This window comes from Microtus pennsylvanicus, chromosome 8 (genome assembly GCF_037038515.1).
Source record: "Microtus pennsylvanicus isolate mMicPen1 chromosome 8, mMicPen1.hap1, whole genome shotgun sequence".
NCBI lineage: Eukaryota > Metazoa > Chordata > Mammalia > Rodentia > Cricetidae > Microtus > Microtus pennsylvanicus.
Genome location: NC_134586.1, coordinates 62532322 through 62554603, shown reverse-complemented (window position 1 = coordinate 62554603; position 22282 = coordinate 62532322). Strand labels below are relative to the sequence as shown.

The 22282-nt window shown below is 42.9% G+C and overlaps 1 protein-coding gene across 4 annotated transcripts in view; it reads right to left on the bottom strand.

Annotated features, from left to right (window-relative positions):
* Nucleotides 1–2370: 2370 nt before the first annotated feature.
* Alms1 (ALMS1 centrosome and basal body associated protein) overlaps nt 2371–22282 on the bottom strand; it is a 127689-nt gene continuing 107777 nt past the window's right edge. For all 4 annotated transcript variants that reach the window (XM_075983694.1, XM_075983696.1, XM_075983697.1 and 1 more), the window contains 7 exons: nt 11215–11329; nt 9692–9895; nt 9118–9359; nt 8463–8616; nt 7390–7453; nt 3273–3372; nt 2371–2522 (listed from right to left, as the gene is read on the bottom strand). In XM_075983694.1, the coding sequence (XP_075839809.1) occupies nt 2478–2522; nt 3273–3372; nt 7390–7453; nt 8463–8616; nt 9118–9359; nt 9692–9895; nt 11215–11329 (924 nt within the window). In that variant the 3' untranslated portion in view covers nt 2371–2477. The remainder of the gene's footprint in view (nt 2523–3272; nt 3373–7389; nt 7454–8462; nt 8617–9117; nt 9360–9691; nt 9896–11214; nt 11330–22282) is intronic.

Genomic DNA, 22282 nt, shown 5'->3' with positions numbered 1-22282 from the left:
TTTCTAGAGACTTTAGTGGGCAATTCAGGAAAACAAAACAACAACAAAAAAAGTGAGCAACAACTTCCGAAGCAACAAGCTTTATATTTCTAGCTCTGTTCTGAGCTTGCTTGGAGCCTTCCTGTTAGGTGACAGCACTCCTGTGCCTGTCACGGGTGATAGTACTATCTAGTCTGGCCAAGGTGCTTGGTCTCCATGTTCTGAAGGCAGCAGAAATGTCCTAAAGCTCCTTTTACTATTTCTCAGGTCTTAAATCATGGAATCAAGTGGAGGGTTTTTTCAGTCTTGCTCCATCTGTCTTAAGCTGATTCTGGATTTGGGGAGCAAAGATGAGGATGAATACTGATAGACTGGGCAAGGAATTGGAGGAGTGTGTATGTACATTTGACCAAGCCCACTTCGGAACTTGGCCACGGGTCCTCTGTAGAAGAGAAACCTAGCAACCTAGGCTGACCAAGAAATGGTGCTGGACAGAGAGAGCAGGCACCCTTGTGCAGATTTGACCGTAGAGTCTAGGAGACAGCTTGGATTCCTGGGTATTTCTGGATACCTTAGCTCTCTGAAAATTAGGGAAGGAACTCAGAGCTAGTGCTGCTCAGACTAAGAGAACTGAGTGCATGTTCATGTTCCTAAGAAATGTAATCCCCTAACAACAAGAGTGCCCCCTGGAGGGCAACATTATTTTGTAAAACCTTTCCCTGTGAGCTCTCTGACCAGCTGCCCCTGGCAAGTGTTTTGTGACCACCTGTAGACTGCTCTAAGCAACCAAACTACATAGGCTGAAATCACCTAGCTCCTAGCAAGCAAAGATGCAGGTCACAATAATGATTCAGAGTGGTCTAATTTCATAGCTAGACAGAACAATCACTTGAGACACAAACATGGTTTGACATGCCTGAAATCCCAGTATTTGGGAGGCCAGGGATGATTGTTGTTGATTTTGAGAGCTGCACTTCCACTCCACCAGGCCTGGCTTTGCATTCAAATTCTGTCCTCTTTGCCCAAACCCTCACTCCAAACTGTAGGCCTGGTGATCACTGCAAAACTGGGCTGTGTTAAGCAAATCACAGTAACACAGAAGCAGCAGCAGAATACGGTTAGGGCAAGTGTGTGGTGGTGGGAAAGGGGCAGGCCAGTTTCATCACCTGAGGAATGAGGCCTGAAGTGGGGACTCTGGCTTTTGCCCAGTACAAAGCACAACTGGAGCTATAAACAGCAGGGAAGCCATCTTGTGCTCTGGGAGCAGAAGAGTCTGCAGGCGGTACAAAGTACTGCCCACAAGGTGGCGGCTACGAAAGACCTTTGCATAGAAAAGCAGGGAGACCTCAGCTCTGAGAACTGTTCCCTGGTCCTGTTTCCATGAACCCTGGGGTGTTAGATCTGAATGCTCTTGGAAGACATCCGAACAACCCAGTATCGGGCCCAAGCAATCATGATTTCCACCATGCCTAAGTTGCCTTGCAAAGGAATTCTATTATGAATGGGAACCCACAAGTCACAGCATTTTGGAGCTGAAAAGGGTTTAAGAGTATTGATGTTCTCAATTTATAGGTGGCCGAGCACCCTTCCCCTGCATCTTCTGATATCTTAAGGGTACAAGCACAAGTTCGGGCTCATGGGGCACTGGGGGCAGGACCTGCCTTCCTAAACTCTCAGGGAGTCTTCTGAGGTAGCCACTGGCCATGCTGCCGCTCCCTCTGCAGGGGCTGGGAGGTGTCTGCTGAAAGTACAGCACATTCTTTCCTTGGCTTTGCGATTTAGCTGCGATTCCCAGTTATAAGGGGAAGAAAGCTTCCTGTATTCTGCCCAGGTACTGGATTAAGACCAGAGTGGGAATCATTTATCAACACTTCTTTTCCAAAAACTGTCCTGTGTTGTAAATATTGTTTCATATTTCTATTATGAGATGATGGATGGTCTGAGGCTTCAATTTCACAGAAAAATGAGCAAGTGAAGGGAGACCTGCTGGAGAAGGCTGGGAGCCTTGCTGGGAGCCTCTGGTGATGCAGATTTCACACAAGCCCGTGATGAGCAGACCTTATGCACTATGCTGTGATTCAAAAAGAAGCCACATTTCATGTTCTGAGACCCACATCCCTCCACACAGCAGGCCAGATGCTGCCCAGCTGCCTGCTCCTCTCCCGATGCGGAAGAAACGACCTCGTGCTGCTTGTCCCCTAGGAGTCCACCCGGTAGTGCTTTGCTTTCTGAAAGTATAGAACACACACAACAGGGACTCCTCCTTGGCTAGAACCCAGAGTCCACCCTGCGGAAGGGCCTGTGGGCATGGCCTCGACGGAGAAAGGGAGGGCAGATTCCCAACTACAGTTGCTCCAGTCACCACTGCCCATACCCCAGAGTACTAAGCTACACACAGACAAAGAGAAAGCTTTATTAAATCACTCATTAAAGAATAAATTAGGCTTCTTTAGGCTTATAAAAAAGTATTCCTAGGCTCTGAGGAAAGTAGTCTTATGTCAGTCCCAAGGCACTTTTCTCCCCAGGAGCTGGTTGGTCACTTTCTGTGGAAGAAAACACAGGATTTGAAGTCAGACGCAGTCACTGGGCGGCTGGCCATCCCCACCTCGGCACACTGCTGAGGAGACTCCTACATCTTGTGTATGTTACTCATTTATAGACATATGGAAATTAGGAACATTGTGTTCCTTAAAGTGCTTTGGAAAGATGTCAATAAGCACACCTTCTCTATAGAAACAGATGCTAGGATGGTGATGGACTGACCAGGGCTGACAACACCCAGCACAGCAAAGGCCCATGGGATGCTAACACAGCAGGAAGGCCATGTAGCTCCTAGGATCTCCCCAATGCCCAGGCTCCTGGGTGCTCGAGACACGGTTTGCAAGTCTCACATTAGTATGGTCTGGTCTTTAGTTTCTGCCTTTCAGAGCCCTCTACATAGTGAGAAGCCTGGGAGAAAAATCAGAGCTGTGAAGAACATGACCCTTTAAGCAGTGTCCAGTGTGGCGTCTAAGGAAACTAACTGGTACCCTGCCCTAGGAGGCTCTTGGCGGGCTCCATCCTCTAACTCCCTGCCGACTCATAGACATTGTCATTTACACTGGAAATGCAGCTCAGCCATGAGGGCTAAATCGCCTGTGTGAGGTCTGGTTTAGCTGCGGACACATGAAGAATGCCTAGGTTTGAAGTCTCAGCACTCAGCCGCTGTATTCAAGTGTCAGTCAGGCTGCTTCTATTCCCTCCGCTATAGGCCTGATCCATCCCTTCATGGACAGAGCGTCAACCCAGCTAACCGTTTTAAAGTGCTGAGCTCGCAGTCGGTAGGATTTATATTCTGATTTCCTCTTCTCCTCTTCTCTCTTCTTCTTCACTTCTGGAAGCCGCTCATAAATCCTAAGAAATGGCATTCATGAGAAGACAGAAAGCAGCACAGTTATTTGGCGTGAAGGTACATGATGGCTCTCCCAACACCTCTGGTCCTATGCTGCCCAGGCATCCAGCCTGTGCACAGAGCCAGCCCCTGATAAGCACCCATGTCTATGGATGTGGAGTCTGGCCCTGGGGTGCCCTCAATCTGGAAGAGAGATGAATGAAAATATCATACATTGATAATACTGCTTATTTCCTCAAAAGGAAAAAGGTAAAATTATGTTTTCCATGCTATCTGCAAAACTATATAGTTTCAATATAACAAAAAGGTAGAACTAAGTAGATACACAGAGTACACAGACACACACCCCTATGTATGCAATATCAGGATCAGCCGAGGTGTCCCAGACTAGTCTAGAACTCAGTCTAGCCTTAGTTTACTAAATGCTGGGATTATATGGATATGCAACACCATATCCAGCTTATTATTGCATCTTTAAAAACCTTTTTGGTTAACGTACAAAGAAATGGACTGGACTGTGGCACGTCACACTGTATCATTGCTTCTCTCATTTGCCCTTCTCGTCCTCTCTACTCCTCTTGCTGGTCCCCTTCTTTCCAAAATAGCTCCCCCTTTCTGTTTTCATGACATTCACAGTCCTTAGCTTGTAGTCTCCCCATTCTTCAAGTACGCCTTTCTACTTCATGTTCTACATATGAAGAAAATACCGCATTTGTCTGAGTATAGCTTATTTTGCTTAACACAATGATTTCTAGTTTTACCCACTTTCCTGGAAATATACTATCTGTCTTTACAGCTGAAAAAAAACCCCATTGTATATATGCCCCAATTTTCTTTACCCACTCATCTGCTGATGAATACTGGAGCTGATTCCATTTGCTGGCTACTGTGAACTGTGATATGCATGGGCATGCAATTATTTCTGTGATATGTTGAATAAAGCCCTTCAGGTGTACATCCTCAGGTGGTATAGCTGGGTCACATGATAGTTTTCATACTGAGTCTACGGTGGCTGTAGTGGTTTACACCCCCTCCCACAGTGCACTTCCTCTCCCCAAGCCCTCACCGGCTGTCATTTGTTTCCTGACTGGAAAAATTCAGAAACATTTCATTCTGACTGGAGACGAAATCTCAAGAAGGGTCTTGATTTGCATTTCGCTGATAGCTAAAGATGTTGAACACATTTTCAAGTATTTATTGGCCATCTGATTTTCCTGTTGTGACTTGTCTATTTAGTTCATTAGCCTATTTAATGGTTGGATGACTCTTTTAACGTATTTAATCTTTTTAGAGTTTCCTTAGATTTCAGGTAATAATCCTGTGTTGCATGGTGTTATGAAATGTTATTCTTAGATTTCAGGTAATAATCCTGTGTCGCATGGTGTTATGAAACGTTACTCTTGTCTCATATGTTTGACCACTGGGTCCCCAGCTGGTGGCACTGTCTAGAAAGGTTGTGGAACCTCACTGGAAGATGTGGATCATCAAAAGGGATGAGCCTTGAGCTTGGACCTACTTCCTGAGGGGTGCAATGTGACGGGTCACCCAGCCTCCCGCCCTTGTCACCATGGCTTCCCTGCTGCCTGGCACTAAGATGGCCCTTATCCCCCTGGAACTATAGGCTAAAACAAACCCTTTGTTCCTTACAGCAACAAAAATATAACTAAGTCAGATATACAACAGCAAAGATTTCCTTCCATTCTGTAGCCATCTCTTCACTCTGCTGATGTTTCTTTCTTTGCTATGAGAACAGAAACTTCAATTTCATGAAACTTCATTTTTAATTCTTAGGATTATTTTCTGTGCTTTTCAGAAAGTCTTCACATCTCCCTGTTATCTTGATGTGCTTGGCCTCTAGCAGTTTCAGTTACCACTGTATTTAAAACACAGGGAGGGGCTGGAGAGATGGCTCAGCGGTTAAGAGCACTGACTGCTCTTCCAGAGGACCCGGGTTCGATTCCCAGCACCCACATGGCAGCTCACAACTGTCTGAAAAATGCAGTTCCATGAGATCTGACACCTTCACACCAACGAACATAATAAAGTTAAATAAAAAAAAAAACACAGGGAAACAGAAAGTACTAGAACAGCTGTCCCTGTAAAATACACAGTTAACGGAGAAGGGACACTGACTCTGTGGAAAGGGCCAAGCAGGCTTCAGGAGCTTAGGCTTACGTTAGGAATGAAGAATCATTAGGACTAGAGACAGAGAAGGGAGCAAAGTATACGAGCTGGGGATTGTGCACTGGTAGACACGGAGCTACAGAGTTGTGGTACAGGGAAACAGGCGGGGAGAGGCTGAGGTGGGCTGCAGTCATGTGGAACTTACACTTCATCCTACACAGATAGGGCTCAGTGCCCCTAACTTCAAGCTGAGAGGAGCTAAAAAACAAGACAAGTGCACGTAGGATGGAGGGAAGAATTTTGAGTAATTGTTACTTTCTTCTTCCTACTTCTAAAAATATTTGCAGATCCCAACTGGGACAAACTGTAAAGCTAGCCGTGCGGGCAGCCGGGTGCCAGGGACGTAGCCCGCCACCCCTATTTCAACAACAAAACCACTCTGAGATTCCATCTTATACCTGTAAGAATGGCCAAGATCAAAAACACTGATGACAACTTATGCTGGAGAGGTTGTGGAGTACATGGAACATTCCTGCATTGCTGGTGGGAATGCAAACTGGTACAGCTGCTCTGGATATCAGTATGGTGATTTCTCAGAAAATTAGTAAAAAAAAAAACATATCTCAAGACCCACCAATACCACTTTTGGGTATATACCCAAAAGATGCTACATCATACCATAAGGACATGTGCTCAACTATGTTACGGCAGCTATTTGTCACAGCCAGGACCTGGAAACAACCTAATGCCCCTCAACCAAAGAATGGATAAGGAAAATGTGGTCTATTTACACAATGGAGTAATACACAGCAGAAAAAAAATACTGACATCTTGAAATTTGCGGGCTAATGGATGGATCTAGAAAACATCATATTGAGTGAGGTAACCCAGATCCAGAAAGACAAATATAATATATAATCACCATAAGTGGCTTTAAGACATAAAACAAAGAAAAACCAGCCTACAATTCACAATTCCAGAGAACCTAGACAACAAAGAGGACCCAAAGAGAGACATACATGGATCTTATCTACATGGGAAGTAGAAAGACAAGATCTCCTGAGTAAACTGGGAATGTGGAGAGCATGAGAGAGAGTAGAAGGGGGGAGGGGAGGGAAAGGGAGGGGAGAAGAGAAAAATATATAGCTCAATAAAAACAATTAAAAAAAAAGAGCACTGGCTGCTCTTGCAGAGGACCCATGTGGCAGCTCAAAGCTCTTTAACTCTAGCTCAAAGAAATCCAACACCCTCTTTTGGCCTCTGGGAACACTGCATGCATGTGGATTTGCACACTTATATACATATGGGAAAAACATTCATATACACAAAACAAAAATAAACCTTAAAAACAACAAAAATCTGGCCTCTCATATCCCTATACCCGGGATCCACTCAGTTGTTGTTTCCCAAAGGGAATCACTATTACCAAGTCTTTTGCAACTTACAGAAATATTTTATGCATGTATGTATAGGTCTACACAGCTATAAAAGCAAACGCATTTCTTTTTCCAATGTAGCAATGGACTGAAACTGAACATGCTTCCGAAACTCAAGTTCCTAACTTAAAGTCAATTTCATTATTTCTTACTGTGTTGGAAAAACTCCTAGTAATGAGATTGTTAAGATAAAGAATGTGGCCCAAAATAAAATTTTTTTAGTTTCATCCATATTTCTAGTCAAGACAAGCTCATCCCCAGCATTCCCCTTCTCCCTTTGAATAGGAACCACTCACACCCTATCTTCTATTTCTCTCTTCCTTCCTTGTGCTCTGAGATGCGCCTCACCACTAACCTCACATGCTTCCAACCGGGCACGCTCTGCGGGCTGGGAAGCTGAGCGATCACCCGGTGACCTGGAGTGTAGCTGCATAATTACTCTCATTCTTTCAGACTCACCGTCTGGTCCTCTGGATCATTTCCCTCTTTCCAATAGGCTTGTTCTTCTGGGCAGTCAGGAGGGCTAGACAAGGGAAAGGTTTATCAGTAGACAGTAGCCATAAGGAAAGGTAGAGCTGTGCAGAGGAGCTGCTGGGCCCTAACCTAGTGGGAGGCACAGGGCAGTGAGTAAAAGATCAAGGGCAAGGCCAAAGCCTGAACTGCAGTAGGGGCACTGTGACCAAAGTCTATACCCACTGCGAGGGGTGGGGGGGCAGGCCACAGTGTGGACCAGCTGACAAGTAAGGCTGATAGCTTTGGCTGGTTATTTTACATTTTCACTGCTTTCTTGTGTTATTTTATTGAGACTTGCCAGTTGGTGTAACTGCTAAGAGCACAGATCTTGGCTGTGAACCCCAGCTCCTTCACTAAGAAGAATTATTTAGATAATAATTAATTAATTATTTAGAGCTATTTAGTCTCCCTGGGAAGTAAGAGTATAAATACAGTGCTGTTCTCAGTCAGGTGCTGTGAGAACCGTGCTGGGCAGACCTAGGTCTGTGTTTACCATTGCTGTTTTCATATTACACTCGGAAAAGTGGCACACAAGGCTAGTTCACAAAAGAATCATCCTTATGGCAGCCTCTCTTTTTAAAGAGATTTCTATGCAGTGACAAGGCTAGCAGAATTGGGGTTACTGGGGTCACAGATGAGTGGAAAGCTAGGTTGGGCCAGTCTACGAGCTAAGGAGACTCGAGTCTCAGCAAGCAAAGCCACATTCAAGGTCCTTACTGTGGCCTGGCGTCCAGCAGCGCTCGTCAGCACAGTAGCAGCCATTCAGCAAAAATGACAAGAGGCACCTCTCCTAGACAGGACAGGTGACAAGAGGCACACCTCTCATAGACAGGGCAGGTGACAAGAGACACACCTCTCATAGACAGGGCAGGTGACAAAAGACACACCTCTCATAGACAGGGCAGGTGACAAGAGGCACACCTCTCATAGACAGGGCAGGTGACAAGAGACACCTCTCAAAGACAGGACAGGTGACAAGAGACACCTCTCATAGACAAGACAGGTGACAAGAGGCACACCTCTCCTAGGCAAGGGCCGCACCGCATTGAACAGAGCCTCCCGCTCACTCTGGAACAAGCTCTGTAGCTTCCTCTCCTGGACTAGTAGCTTCAGGCGCTTTATCCGCTCCCCAGAACGGGAGATGAAATCAGGTCTGTGAAGCTCAAGAGATTCCTAAAGGAGAAAAACCTCACGTTAATGACATGGCCTTTGCTTAGGTGCCCAGAAAAATGGCACCTGCCCCACAGGCTTGAGAGTCTGCAGGGGAGGGCAGCCCCAGGGAAACCAAAGGGAGCACAGAAATGCCTTTGGAAAAAGCTGAGAACTAAGGTAGGGTCACCTGCAACTCTTCTAATGTTGATGTCAGAGGTCAGTTCATTCCCTTCAGACAAATTCACCATTAAATATCATTTCCTTTAGCAACCAAGGGACTGGCAAGGCCTGGGGAAGAGCTCATGGGTGAGCACCTGGTTAACACTGTGAGGCCCTAGAACAATGCATCCTAACAAACCCCAGGCCTGCTGTTGAACATGTGGGAGCCCACACAGAGTGAGCAGTGCCAGAGTACCCTCCTCTGTGTTGTCAGGAATGGTGGAACGACCAAGCCCAGCAAGCCAGCCACACATGTTCCCACAAACAATATGGCTGAAGTCAACCTGACGTCACTGGACCTACCTGCAGGGTTGCTCTCACAAATGGCCTGGGAGGAGCCCGGGCACCATCTCCACCTGTGCCTCTCAGGGACCCACGACTGCCCATGCACTGCTCCTGCCAGTTTTGTTCCCTCAGGGGCTCTCTCCAGGGTTTGGTTTTGGTTACTGGTTCAAACCAGGAGATACCAGGGCCATAAATCTTGGGCAGGTTTTCCTTCTTAGATCCAGACTTTCTATTTTCCACAGGAACAAACCACGCGACACCTACAGGAAATATTTTCAAGTAGAAATTGAAAAGTTTTATTTTTCAATAACTGTACCCAACTACAAAGACATATATATAACACAGACTTGCAAGGACTCATCTGCTAGGAGTGAGAACCCCGAGGGTGCCCTTGAGTTCGTCTTAACCACAGCAGGACTCTCTAAATGAAGTTCTAGTTACTTTCAAACCATGCCAGTGTTGTGGCTAGTGGCGTCAACATAGAGTCCTCAGAAGCAAGGGATCTCGGTGTTGCAAGTGACTTAGACACACCTTTGTGAGAGTTCCTGCCACCTGGAGTCAGAAACTGACCTTCGAAATGAAACAAACCAACCTTCACAGGAATTTGGCTTCTTCTTCCTTAAGTTTTTGTCCCGCAGATAATTGGTAAGGAACTTTTTCTCTTTGGCTTTTTCTTCTGACCAAGAAGTCACATCACTGTCCTCTTCCAATCTGGCTTCACTAGGACTGGGAGTTGGGAAAGTCACCCCAACATCACGAGTGTATTTTTTGACACTGGTCACAATCTCCAAGTTACCTGAGGGGAAAGACAGATGTATCTGGGAGCAGACTAGATAGAGTCTGCTTGTATACAGACTTTGGCAGGTTTAAAGTCAGGGGTGAGTCCCTATTAATAACTCAAAGATATGCTGCATGGTGCGGGGGAGAGTGTGGGGGGGAAGTGGGCAAAAAAGCAGACACAGGTTTAATTTCTAAGTGGGTTTAGCTACCACAGAACAAAAAAATATAAATTCAATTGGTTCAGACTTTCACCTCCAAGGGAGCAAAACCATAAGCACTTCTGGGCCTGTTGCCAATCATCTCGTAAGGATGAGGAACCTGCATAGGACCAAACTAGGCCCTCTGAATGTGGGTGACAGTTGTGTGGCTCGGGCAGTTTGTGAGGCCACTAGCAGTGGAACCAGTATTTATCCTACTGCATGAACTGGCTCTTTGGAGCCTATTCCCTATGGGGCCATACCTTGTTCAGCCTAGATACAGGGGGGAGGGGCTTGGTCCTGCCTCAAGTGATATGACAGACTTTGTTGACTTCCTGTGGGAGAGGAGGTTGGGGAGTGGGTGGGGGAAAAGATGGGGGGAGCTGGAGGACAGGAGGGAGAGGAACTGGGATTGGTATGTAAAATAAGATTTGAAAAAAGACTGACTTTATGCAGCCAAACACTCTTGAGGCATAAGCTTCGGATTCTCCTGGCCCCTCTCGCCATTCTGTTTACAACTCAGGACCCCAGGACGCCACTCGCTTAGGCCATTCTCTTCCTCCTTTGTTTTTACAAAATGCACACAGCAGCAAACTGTACATATTCTGTACCTTGATTTTTCTTTTAAAATATATATGCTGGGGACCTCTGTGTGTTGGGAACTGAACCCAGAACTCTACAAGAGCAACCAGTGCTCTTAACCAGCCCCAAGAGAGCTTCCTCGTTCTATGCAAAAGTACAGTAATTAATTTCACCATTGTTATTGATGGCTATCAAAGCTGATTTTAATTAAAAACCCTACTTTTTACACTTAGCATTTTGAACATATTTAAGTATATCTATTGGTCAAAACAAACAAACAAACAAACAAACAAACGCACGCTGGGTCAAAGGAAATTTAACACGAGCTCCCAAACTGCTCTTCACAGAGGCTGTGTTTGAACCCTGCTACAAAGACACTTAGTTTCCTACACTCTTGCTTAGAAACTTGAAATTTTTTTTGCAATTGATAAGCAAAAATCGTATCCAAATATACAGGTACTTTTAATCTTTATACCCTTTATCATGAGGGAGGTTAAATAAGTGTGTTGAAGAAGCATTTTTATATCAATGCAAAATTTAAATTCAAAGGCTTTACCAGCTTGTACACCCTTGTTCAACGTATGCACACTTTCCTCGTTGTAAAGAGTAGAAGCCAAGCTCAAGAAACTACCAGCAGATGAGCCGGAGTCAGAGGAAATCTCGTTTGCCACCTGGAAAAACAAAAGTCTCTGTTAAGAGTGACCAGTAGCCAGAGGAGTGGTTAGCTACAGGGCAAGCCAGCCCTCTCTAGTCAAGCTGCTGGGACACAGCTGAAAGACGCTCAGGACCCATGTGCACACGTGTCTGTGACGTGAAGAATGCTGCTCGAAGGACAGGCCCAAGCTACGGCAATACAAAGAGAGCTGGAAATTTCTCTGGGATTCGAGAAAACTGAAGAAGCTGGTAGCTAAACCTTAGCCTGACACATCTCCAGAGTAAAATTCTCAGCTCGCACCTGTAGATAATTCTGGAGCTAAAAGAGATGCTAACTAAAGTGATGAAGTCCGGAGGACCCCTCAATCAGAGCAGACACACTTCTTATCTGACAGACAGACACCAAAGAGCTGCATTGCACCTTAAGAAATCCCAAATGAGTCAAGCACAAAATACATGAAAGCCCCAAGGTCCTTTTAAACTATATTCAGAGCAAGTAGAGCACCGAAGTCAAGTTAAGGGATCAAAGCTGACACTGGTGGGTGGAAAAAAAAAATCTTCATAAACTGTTTTTGTTTTGTTTGGTTTTTTTTCTTTGGATAGGGTTTCTCTGTAGCTTTGGAGCCTATCTTGAAACTCATTCTGTAGACCAGGCTGGCCTCGAACTCACAGAGATCCACCAGTCTCTGTCTGTCTCTGTCTGCCAAGTGTTGGATTAAAGGTGTGCACCACTACCACCTGTCAAAAAACTGTTTCTTAAAAACAAACAAACAAAAAGCTGTCTGTATCCAAGCACACAAACACAGAAGAGGGCAACAGCAGCCTCCTCCATCGCTCTCAATCTAGACTTTGGGCTTACATTTTCACAGCTAGATTGGGACGTTAGGAAGCCCCAGCAATCCTGCCTCTGCTTCCCTTCCTTCAGACCTGGAATTACAGGCAGATAAATGATGTCAGCTTTCGGGTAGGTGTGGGCACCTGAACACTGGTTGGCATGATGGCACAGCAGTGCTCCCCCCACTGAGATACCTCTCAAGCTGGAGTGTTTAAGCTCATCATAAAAATGTATAAGGATGGGAAAACTGGGGTGGGGGGACAGAATCTCTAGGGGAGAGGTTTGTTCATCTGAAATTTTAATTAAGTGCCAAATGGCAATTTCAAAGCAAGTTTGATAGATGTGTATTACAGCTCAAACCAGGTATCTACTCCTTTAAACTATAAAAACTATACTCCAAGGTTTCCAGGAACTTAGCCCAGAATCTTGGGAAAAAAGAAGCCATGATAAGATATTTGACAGCAGGAAACATTTTGATTTTCAGAAAGGTAAGTATTGGAAACTGGTGAGTTTAACACCATTGACCTGTCAAGTTCAGAACTCAACATCAATCAATCAGTAGGCATGTGAAAGTCAAGGCTAGCAAATGTCTGAGCATGGGAAAGACGACAACAACTGGCCTGCCAAGGTAGCAGCTTTCCTAGTACACTTGGTCCCTGAGTGGCAGCTTGTATGGTGTACTTGTATTTGAACAAAAGAATAACATGTTTGGGAACTAGGCAGAGTTCCAAGGATTGAAATGGCAACACACGCTGGTAGAAGCTCGATCAGTAAGTCCACACTTACCCTAGCGTTACTTCAACACTCAGAAAGACCCTGCGTAGACATCTTGCTCTGCACAAATCCCCATTGAGCACCCTTGTGTCTCTAGGCTTGGCCATTCTTGCTTCATGTTTTATATATAAACACCTTGGAGATTTGGAAAGCAGGAATCCTACATAATAAATACCCAGAGGGCCTGAGAGGCTCTTTAGGAACAGGAGTACGGTCAAAATAAAACAAAGGGATGTTTGGTAGTGAAATTATGTAAATTAAAGGCCAGAGAGCACTGTGTAGACAGAACGAGGAAATTTTTGATGTAGAAGGGAACCTCCCCCCCAAAAAAACAAAGTCAGCTCCAAGCCTACAATCCTAAAACTTGAGCCTGCCTTTACTCGTCGTCTCTCAAGTCACAAAGCTGTCTCTTTGTGCCAGTTCCCTCACTTAGACTTGGAACTGAGGGTTTTGCTCCTGAAATTACAGGAAAAGTAGACAGAGGCTGAACATGCTGGTTTACACCTGTAATCCCAACACTTGGGAGCTGCAGGAGGACTGAGCCTAGGCTAGCCTGATGATACACAGTGAGGCCCTGTCTCAAAACAAACAAAGGAATTAAGACATACATATAACAAAAGAAATAAATCAACAAAAGAAATACTAGAAAAAATAAAATCTCAGCTCTTCATGAGTTCAAGCCCAGTCGAGGCAAAAAATTGAGACACCATTTCAAAACAAACAAATAAAAATGGTTTTGATGATAGACTATTAAACACAACAAAAACCCAACTAGTGTAAAACGTTGAGAATGCTATGATGTTAAAAGGCAAAATCTGCAAGTAGAGAAGAGACGCGATGGCAGGTAATACAACATACCTCTACAGTTGAGACACAAAGTACAGTAGGTGCCCGAATGGGCTGAGTCTCAAGAGAGAAAAGTCATTTCTGCATTCTAACACTGAGAAATTTGAAAATAAAATTAAGGAAACAATCTCATTCACAATAGAAAAACTATAAAGTATTTATAGGAGAAATTAAAAATGTTGATGAGACACTCATAAGTATGAGTCAGAAAACTCAAAAACTGCTAGGATGGCAAGTCTCTTCAGATTAATTTGTAGGTTCTCCATAAGCCTAAAATATTCCAATGAACCTTCCTGAAGAAATTTGTAAGCTGATCTCAAACTTCCATGGAAAGGCAAAGGATCATCAGAGACCAAAATTATTAAAAAAGAGAAAGAACAAATAAAAAAACCAGATAAAAAAATCGTTTCCTGATTTCAAAACAAAGCTACAATGATTAAGACACACTATAACTGAGGCTGCAGCAGCCAACAAAGAACTGAGAAGATAAGCGACTCTGAGGAGTGTGGTCAGTGATCTTCCAGGAAGGACCAAAGCTACTCACTGCAGGAGAGGATAGAGCTCTGAACAAGGGATGCAGAACAAATCATCTTCACATACAAGAGGACTTTAGACACATCACATACACTTTACTTCACATACAAGAGGACTTTAGACACATCACATACATTTTACTGAGCAGAGCTAAAGAATTACTAAAGCCAACAGATATTTCCAAACTTTCTGAGATTGCTACATGGCATTGCCATCCATGAATGGCACAGCAGCTATCCTGAAATACATGTGGACTACAGGTGGGACAAGCCGACATCAAATTTTAAAATAAAAACATAGGAGAAAATCTCTGTGATCTTGACTAGGGAAAAAAAAATCTCAGGTCTAATAGTAACAGCACAATTCACGGGGGGGGGGGATTTAAATTAAATGCATTATTCAGCATTTAAACATCAAATTTTATTTTAAAAATAAACTAGGAGAGAGTGCCAGACAGGAGGTCTTGTCCTCAGGTTACACACTGGTGAGACCTGTGACAAAAACACAGAGCTGACGAGACCAGACACCACACTTGATCTTACTGAAGGCCGACAGGTGACTAAATACATAAAACTCTTACAAGCTAAATAGGAAGACAGACGACCTAACTTAAAAACAGGCAAAATATCTGAGTATCCTTCCCACCAAAGACAAGAACACAAAAAGATCCTCACTATCAACCCACTGGCAAAGTCCAGATTAAAAGCATCATGAATTCCTTCACATCATTTAGGATAGTCACCACAAAAACACGAATAATGACAGGCAAGATGTGGAAGAACTGGAATACTCACTCAACACACTGCACATGGGCAATTTGAAAAAACACAGGCAGATTCTTAAAAATTTGCCATATGTCATAAATGAAATAAAAGAAATTTAAATGCTTACATAAAACTTCTAGACCAATGTTTACAGTCATATTCCAATAATTAAAAACAACCTAAACATTCTAAATGTCCACTAACAGACACAACGTGGCTAAACCATATAACCAACTACAACTCAGCAGCAGGAGGAATTCCTGACAACATAACACACGGGTAAACTCTGAGATCAGCATGCTAAAGCAAGCAAGCCAGAAGCAAAGGCTGCATCATCAGCGACTCGACTGAACTGTGCAGAATGGGCAGGATGAGGGTTCCCAAAGCTGGGAATAGCTGTAAACAAAAACAAGGGAGCTTCCCGGACAGAAACAGTCTAGGTCGGATATGCTGATGATCGCACAACTCATTGTGAACGCACAAGCCATGGAAACCACAATTACAGTGCATTTTAAACAAATTGCTATGAAACGCTAAACATTTAAATCTATAGCCTAAAATAAACTCCTCCCAACAAAATGTACTTATTCAGCCATCTATGATGGTAAAAGCCAAAGGAGACAAACACATAACTAAGTAGGATGCAGAGAAACGGAAATGTTCTCACTGCTGACGGGGATGGGAACTGCTAAAGGCACTTTTCAAAGTCTGGCAGCTCACCAGAAGTGAAGAGTTGCATGAGATCAAACAATTCCACCCCAGACATATTCCTAAGAAAAGGGAACAGGCTAACACATGAAAATGTGGACATGCTCACCCAGTTTTGTTGAAATAGGCAAAAAAGGAGAAAATCCTATCCATGAACTGAATGACAAAACAAAATGTGGCATTCAGCTAAGTGGAGTATCTAATCACAAAGATAACAAATGTGCTATGGTCTAACATAAAAGCATTAGGTGAAATGCAGCTCCACACCCTAGAGCAAAGCACAAGGTATATGGCCGGTCAGCAGTGGTGCAGGGAGTACTGACTTCTACCCAGATTCCAAAGTCACCATGAGAAGACTTGTACTTGTGTCAAACTGGCTTGGGGATCCACCATGGGATACATGTTTAAAAATTCAACAAATGCTTCTGGCAAGCAGGAGACCAGATCACTTTGTCCAAAGAAGGACGCAGGCACCTTATCAACCTCCAGATTTGAGTGTAGACGGGCTCATTCTGCTTTCCTACATGGAGCTTTCATAAAAAGATTTAAGCGTTCCTAAGTTAAATGACATCAGTTACCACAGTGTATGCTTTCGGTTGTGGATCATCTTGGAAGATGTGTGCTAGCGGGCTGCTTCTCTCTAGTGTCTATTATGAGAGCAAACTCACCTGCTGTTGCCTGGCTCTACAGAGGGTCAAGGAACATGCCACCATTGCAGGGATGTTTTTGTACAACTTTTTTTTTTTTTTGCAGAGACAGGGTTTCTCTGTAGCTTTGGTGCCTGTCCTGGAACTAGCTCTTGTAGACCAGGCTGGTCTCGAACTCCCAGAGATCCGCCTGCCTCTGCCTCCCGAGTGTTGGGATTAAAGGTGTGCGTCACCACCGCCCGGCTACAACTTTTGTAGAATCTTTTAACCTAAAAAATACTAGATAAGACCCATTCCTACGTTTACTGATTAGACATCAGAAAGATCCAGAAAGGAAGCCTTTAAATTAAATATTGTATTTATGGAGACGGGATCTCATGTAGCCCAGTCTTGCCTTTAACTTGCTGAGCAGGCAAGGGCAACTGAATTTCTGATCTGCTTGTCTTGGCCTCCCAAATTCAGGGACTACAGGCAATTGCCACTATGCCCCAGCTTTTTAAAACCATTCAAGAGTCTAAAATTATCTCTATTTCATTAAGCATACCAGTCAATAAACAGACAAGCTGACAGGTGTGATAGTGTATACCTGTCTTCCAGCACTTGGGAAGCAGAGGCAAGAGAATCAGGAAATCTAAGTCATCTTTGGGTACACAGCATGTTAAAAGCCTGGACTACCTGAGACCCTGTCCAAAATAGAGAATTACTCTGGATATAAAAATTAAGCTTGGAAAAATGTACTTGTTAGCTTAATATCAGTGGCCTTCAGTCAGCTAGGCACCAGAGAGGAGAGAGTTTTGTCCTTCTGAGGAATGGAATCATCATAACTACCTAAGCTTAAGTCAGAAACACACTCTAGTAAGTCAGTCAAAATCAGAGGAACTCTATGGCACCAAAACATGTTTCTTGCCAAAAGGCTTTTAGAAATGTCCAGATCAAGCCTGGTGGTGGTGGCGTACATCTTTAATCCCAGCACTTGTGAGACAGAGGCAGGCGGATCTCAGTGAGTTTAAGGCAGGCCTGGTCTACCAAACAAGTTCCAGGACAGCCAGGGCTGTTACATAGAGAAATCCTGCCTCCCCTCCCCCCCCAAAAAAAAACAAAAACCCAAAATTAACAGAAAAAGACCAGATTAACTATAGTTGATGTCTAGATAATTTATAGTCTAGTAATAAAATGTATTGGCCCACTAAGGGGTGACAAAATTATGTATCTGTACAAAAAATAACCTTTGACATGTAATTCCTAGAAACAAAAGTTACGAGGGAGACCTAGAGGGTAAATGATACCCATTATGAAAAACAACTGGGCATGGTTGCAGACATCTTTAATGGGAGGCAGAGGCAGGCAGATCTCTGTGAATTTGAGGCTAGGATAGTGTACATGTGAATTCTAAATAGTTGGGGCTATGTAGAAAGACCCTATTTCAAAAAAACAAACAAAAAATGTGTGTCAAACCTTCCATAGGTTAAAAGGGCATTGTATCTGAATAGGTTCTTGGCTTTTGGGTTTTCTCCTCCTGGTATCCATGAGAGTAAGGACTGAAGATAGGAAAACAACTGTGGATGACCCCAACACTCACACTGTAACTACCAAGGTGGTTAACATGCTACGGAGGTCATTACAGTTGACATCAGGAAAGTTCCCAGATACAGCAGGGTTGAAGAACAGAGGGAGAAAGGAAACCTAGGACTTCAACTCCACCATCAATATGTGGACAAGGCAGGAAGTTGACTCATGATCACAAAACATTGCAGAGCGGGATGGTAGCAATTCAAAGGTTTTCTATTAAGATGGAAACAATATGGTCTGAAAGTGGCATTTTTCTTTGTGCTCCCTTGAAAACCTTAGCCCCTGGCTCTAAACATCCAGAGGGATCCTGATCATTCACCAGGTCGCTATCACCATTTGACTCAGGTGGCCAGCTGCACCTTATGTTAGGTTTACTTGGAGGCTCTGATCCAATTTTAGCATTAGTGAATAAAACTTTATACTTGAGCCAAAATTAATTTCCACTTCAGATCTTTCCATTTTGATCAGGTCCCAATAATTCAACTGTTTTAGATTAAAATTTCAAAAGAAAAACATGCTACTCAATTACTGAGTCTTAATGGTTAAGAGTCCAGTTAACAAAAGGACACAAGAGCTAGTTCCGGAACAGGTATCAAAGCTACAGAGAAACCCTGTCTCAAAAAACCAAAAAAAGAAAAAAAAAAAAAGGACAGCAGATTTTCTTAGTAACTCTATATTACTTTCTTAATAAAAGATATCTACTGATAATTGATTATTTAGAAAAATTTACACACAAGATAAACTATATACATTAGCAGTTTAAACGTACTGCTTCCTTACCCCTGTATACTTTTAAATAGGAAATTTGTGTTTATAAGCTTAAGGGTGGGCTAGCAGAATGAATAAAGAAACAATGTTACAACATGATTGCAGAACAACTAATGTTTAAGAATCAATAAAGGAATCTTCAGGGAATAATGAAAAAGGCTATCAAAGACAGCATAAGAAATATAAATGGAAAATCTTAAACTAATTTTTTAAAAAACCATTTCAGAGTACTAGCAGATGTTAAAAAGCTGAGTCCCTGAATTGGGCCTTGGGATAACACGGCACATGCTCTCAGACCTGCGGAACGGGAAACTTTTCTGGAAACACCCTTCCAGAGGGGTCACCTTCTGGGCCAAGAGGTAGTGGGCTGTAGATTACAGACAGCAATTCAGTTTTGATGAGCTAAGTCTATTTCTTTCAATTTATGTTTTCCTCAATAATCATCCACTTAGATTCTAAAATACATCTGCCTAAAACAACCATGAAAATATCGCCTTTGTCCCCATTTGATGCACACACATACAGGCAAAGCCACATACATAAGTCTAAGAAACATCCTCTTTGTCTGTGTCTGTGTATCCCTATCACTTTCTTTCCTTCTGTGGCAAGAAACCAGAGAAAACTACTGTTCTGTTAAGGGGTCTGCTCTTGACTGTACTCATCAGTCCTGGGAATGGATTCCTATGGTGGACATGCTCTTCTCACCACAGATTTTGCCACAACTCCTAGTTTTGACATACCGTTATTACCTTGAAATGTAAAACAATGCATTTAATTTTAAAATATTTGTTCAGTCTAGTTTTACTGTGTTGTGGTTACAGAATACTAGTTTACTTATAAAACTACTTTGGGATTTGTCAGCATTTTGCTTAATGTGCAATTACTTTTTGTAAATTTTCCATAGATGTTTGGAATTAACTATGGATGCTAAGTTTTAAGAATGGAGTTTTACAGAGATCTTAAAAGAAGCTTGTTAATACTGTACTACAGTCTCCCATCCTTTCTTCGTGTATATGTGAGCATCCACTCCATGGATCACATTCCATATTAGAAGTGTGTGTGGGTGGACAAGTCTTTAAAGCTGCTCTGTTGACATGGAAAGATGAGTCACCATGTCATGGCCACAGTTTATGAATATGGCACACTCAAAGACAAGTAACATTCACTCAGACACAAAACAAAAACACACACAAAGCAAAACAAAAAAAATCAAATTGAAGGCTGAAATCAATAAAATAGAAACAAAACAATTCAAACAATCAATAAAACAAAGAGCTGGTTCTGTGAGAAAAATCAACAAGATAGACAAACCTTATCCAAACTAATCAAAAGGCAAAGAGAGAATATCCAAATTAACAAAAACAGAAATGAAAAGGGGACAACAGACACTGAGGAAACTCAGAGATTCATTAGGTCATACTTTGAAAGCCTGTACTCCAAAAAATTGGAAAATGTAAAAGAAATGGACAAATTTTTGGATAGGTACCACATACCACAATGAACAGTTTAAATAAATGAACAATTTAAATAGACCTATAACCTATAAGGAAATAGAAGCAGTCATCAAAAGTCTCCCAAACAAGAAAAAGCCCAGGGCTTGATAGTTTTAGCATAAACTCTACCAGAATTTCAAAGAAGAGCTAATACCTATACTCCTCAAATTGTTCCACACAATAGAAACAGAAGAAACAATACCAAACTTTTTTTATGAAGCTACAGTTACCCTGATACCGAAATCACACAAAGACTCAACCAAGAGAGAGAATTACAGATCAATCTCCCTCATGAATATTCATGAAAAATACTCAATAAAATACTGGCAAACTGAATCCAAGAACACATCAAAAAAAAAAAAACATCCACCATGATCAAGTCGGCTTCACCCCAGAGATGCAGGGATGGTTCAATATATAAAAACCTATCAATGTACTTTACCAAATAAGTAAACTGAAAGAAAAAAGCATACGATCATCTCACTAGATGCTGAACAAGTATTTGACAAAATCCAACATCCCTTCATGATAAAGATCTTGGAGAGATCAGGGTTACAAGGAATGTATTGAAACATAATAAAAACAAAATACAGCAAGCTGACAGCCAACATTATATTAAATGGAGAGAAACAAAGTAATTCCACTAAAATCAGGCACAAGACAAGGCTATCCACTTTCTCCATATCTATTCTGCTGTGGTAGCTCTGTTATAGAATGGTGCCCATGTGGACAACTACATCCACATAAAGCCTGAGACAGCTTGGGAAGTAATTCTAGAACAAAATAACAACATTACACATGATTTCTTGGTATCAGTAATTTCTTGGGTTTGCTCTGCTTGCTAGAGGCAAGCAAGAGAGGCTTCCTGACTCAGCTTTAGCTGTAAAGTCTTATAGCTCTTTTAAGAGGTCCTGCCAAGAAACACTTAAATAGTGTTGATAAAAAGCTGACCACATGCTTTTTAGTTTTCAGCCATAGTAGGAAAAAAGCTCCCATGCTATTGAATAGGTAGGATCAGCAAAATAAAAATGGCAATCCTACCAAAAGCAATCTACAGATTTAATGCAATCTCCATCAAAATCCCAACACAAGGAGCACTGGCCTGAGCTCTCAAGGTCCCAATGAGGAGCGGAAGGAGGGAGAAGATGAGCAAGGAAGTCGGGACCACGAGGGGTGTACCCACCCACTGAGACAAGGGGGCTGATCTAGTGGGAGCTCACCAAGGCCAGCTGGACTGTGACTGAAAAAGCATGGGATAAAACTGCACTCTCTGAACATGGCGAACAATGAGGGCTGCTGAGAAGCCAAGGACAATGGCACGGGGTTTTGATCCTACTTCATGTTCTGGCTTTGTGGGAGCCTAGCCAGTTTGGTTGTTCACCTTCCTAGACATGGACGGAGGGGGGGGGGACCTTGGACTTTCCACAGGGCAGAGAACCCTGACTTCTCTATGGAGAGGGAGGGGGAGAGGAGTTTGGGGAAGGGGGAGAAGGGTGGGAGGAGGGGGAGGGAAATGGGAGGCTGGGAGGAGGCGGATACTTTTTTCCTTTTCTCAATAAAAAAAAAAGTAAAAAAAAATCCCAACACAATTCTTCACAGACCTCAAAAGAACAACGATCAACTTCATATGGAAAAACAAACAAACCAGGATAGCCAAAACAATCCTGTACAATAAAGAAACTTCTGGAGGTATCACAAGTTCCATTATAGCTTGACATCAATCTCTATTATAGAGCTACAGTAATGAAAACAGCTTGGTACTGGCATGAAAAGACGGGCGTACCAATGGAACTGAATCAAAGATCCAGATATTAATCCACACACCTATGAACACCTGATTTTTGACAAAAAACTAAAATTATACAATGGAAAAAAGAAAGCATCTTCAACAAATAGTGCTGGCATAACTGGATGTCAGCATGTAGAAGAATGAAAATAGAACCATATCTATCCCCATGCACAAAACTCAGGTACAAACAGATCAAAGACCTCAATATAAATCCAGTCACACTGAACCTCACAGAAGAGAAAG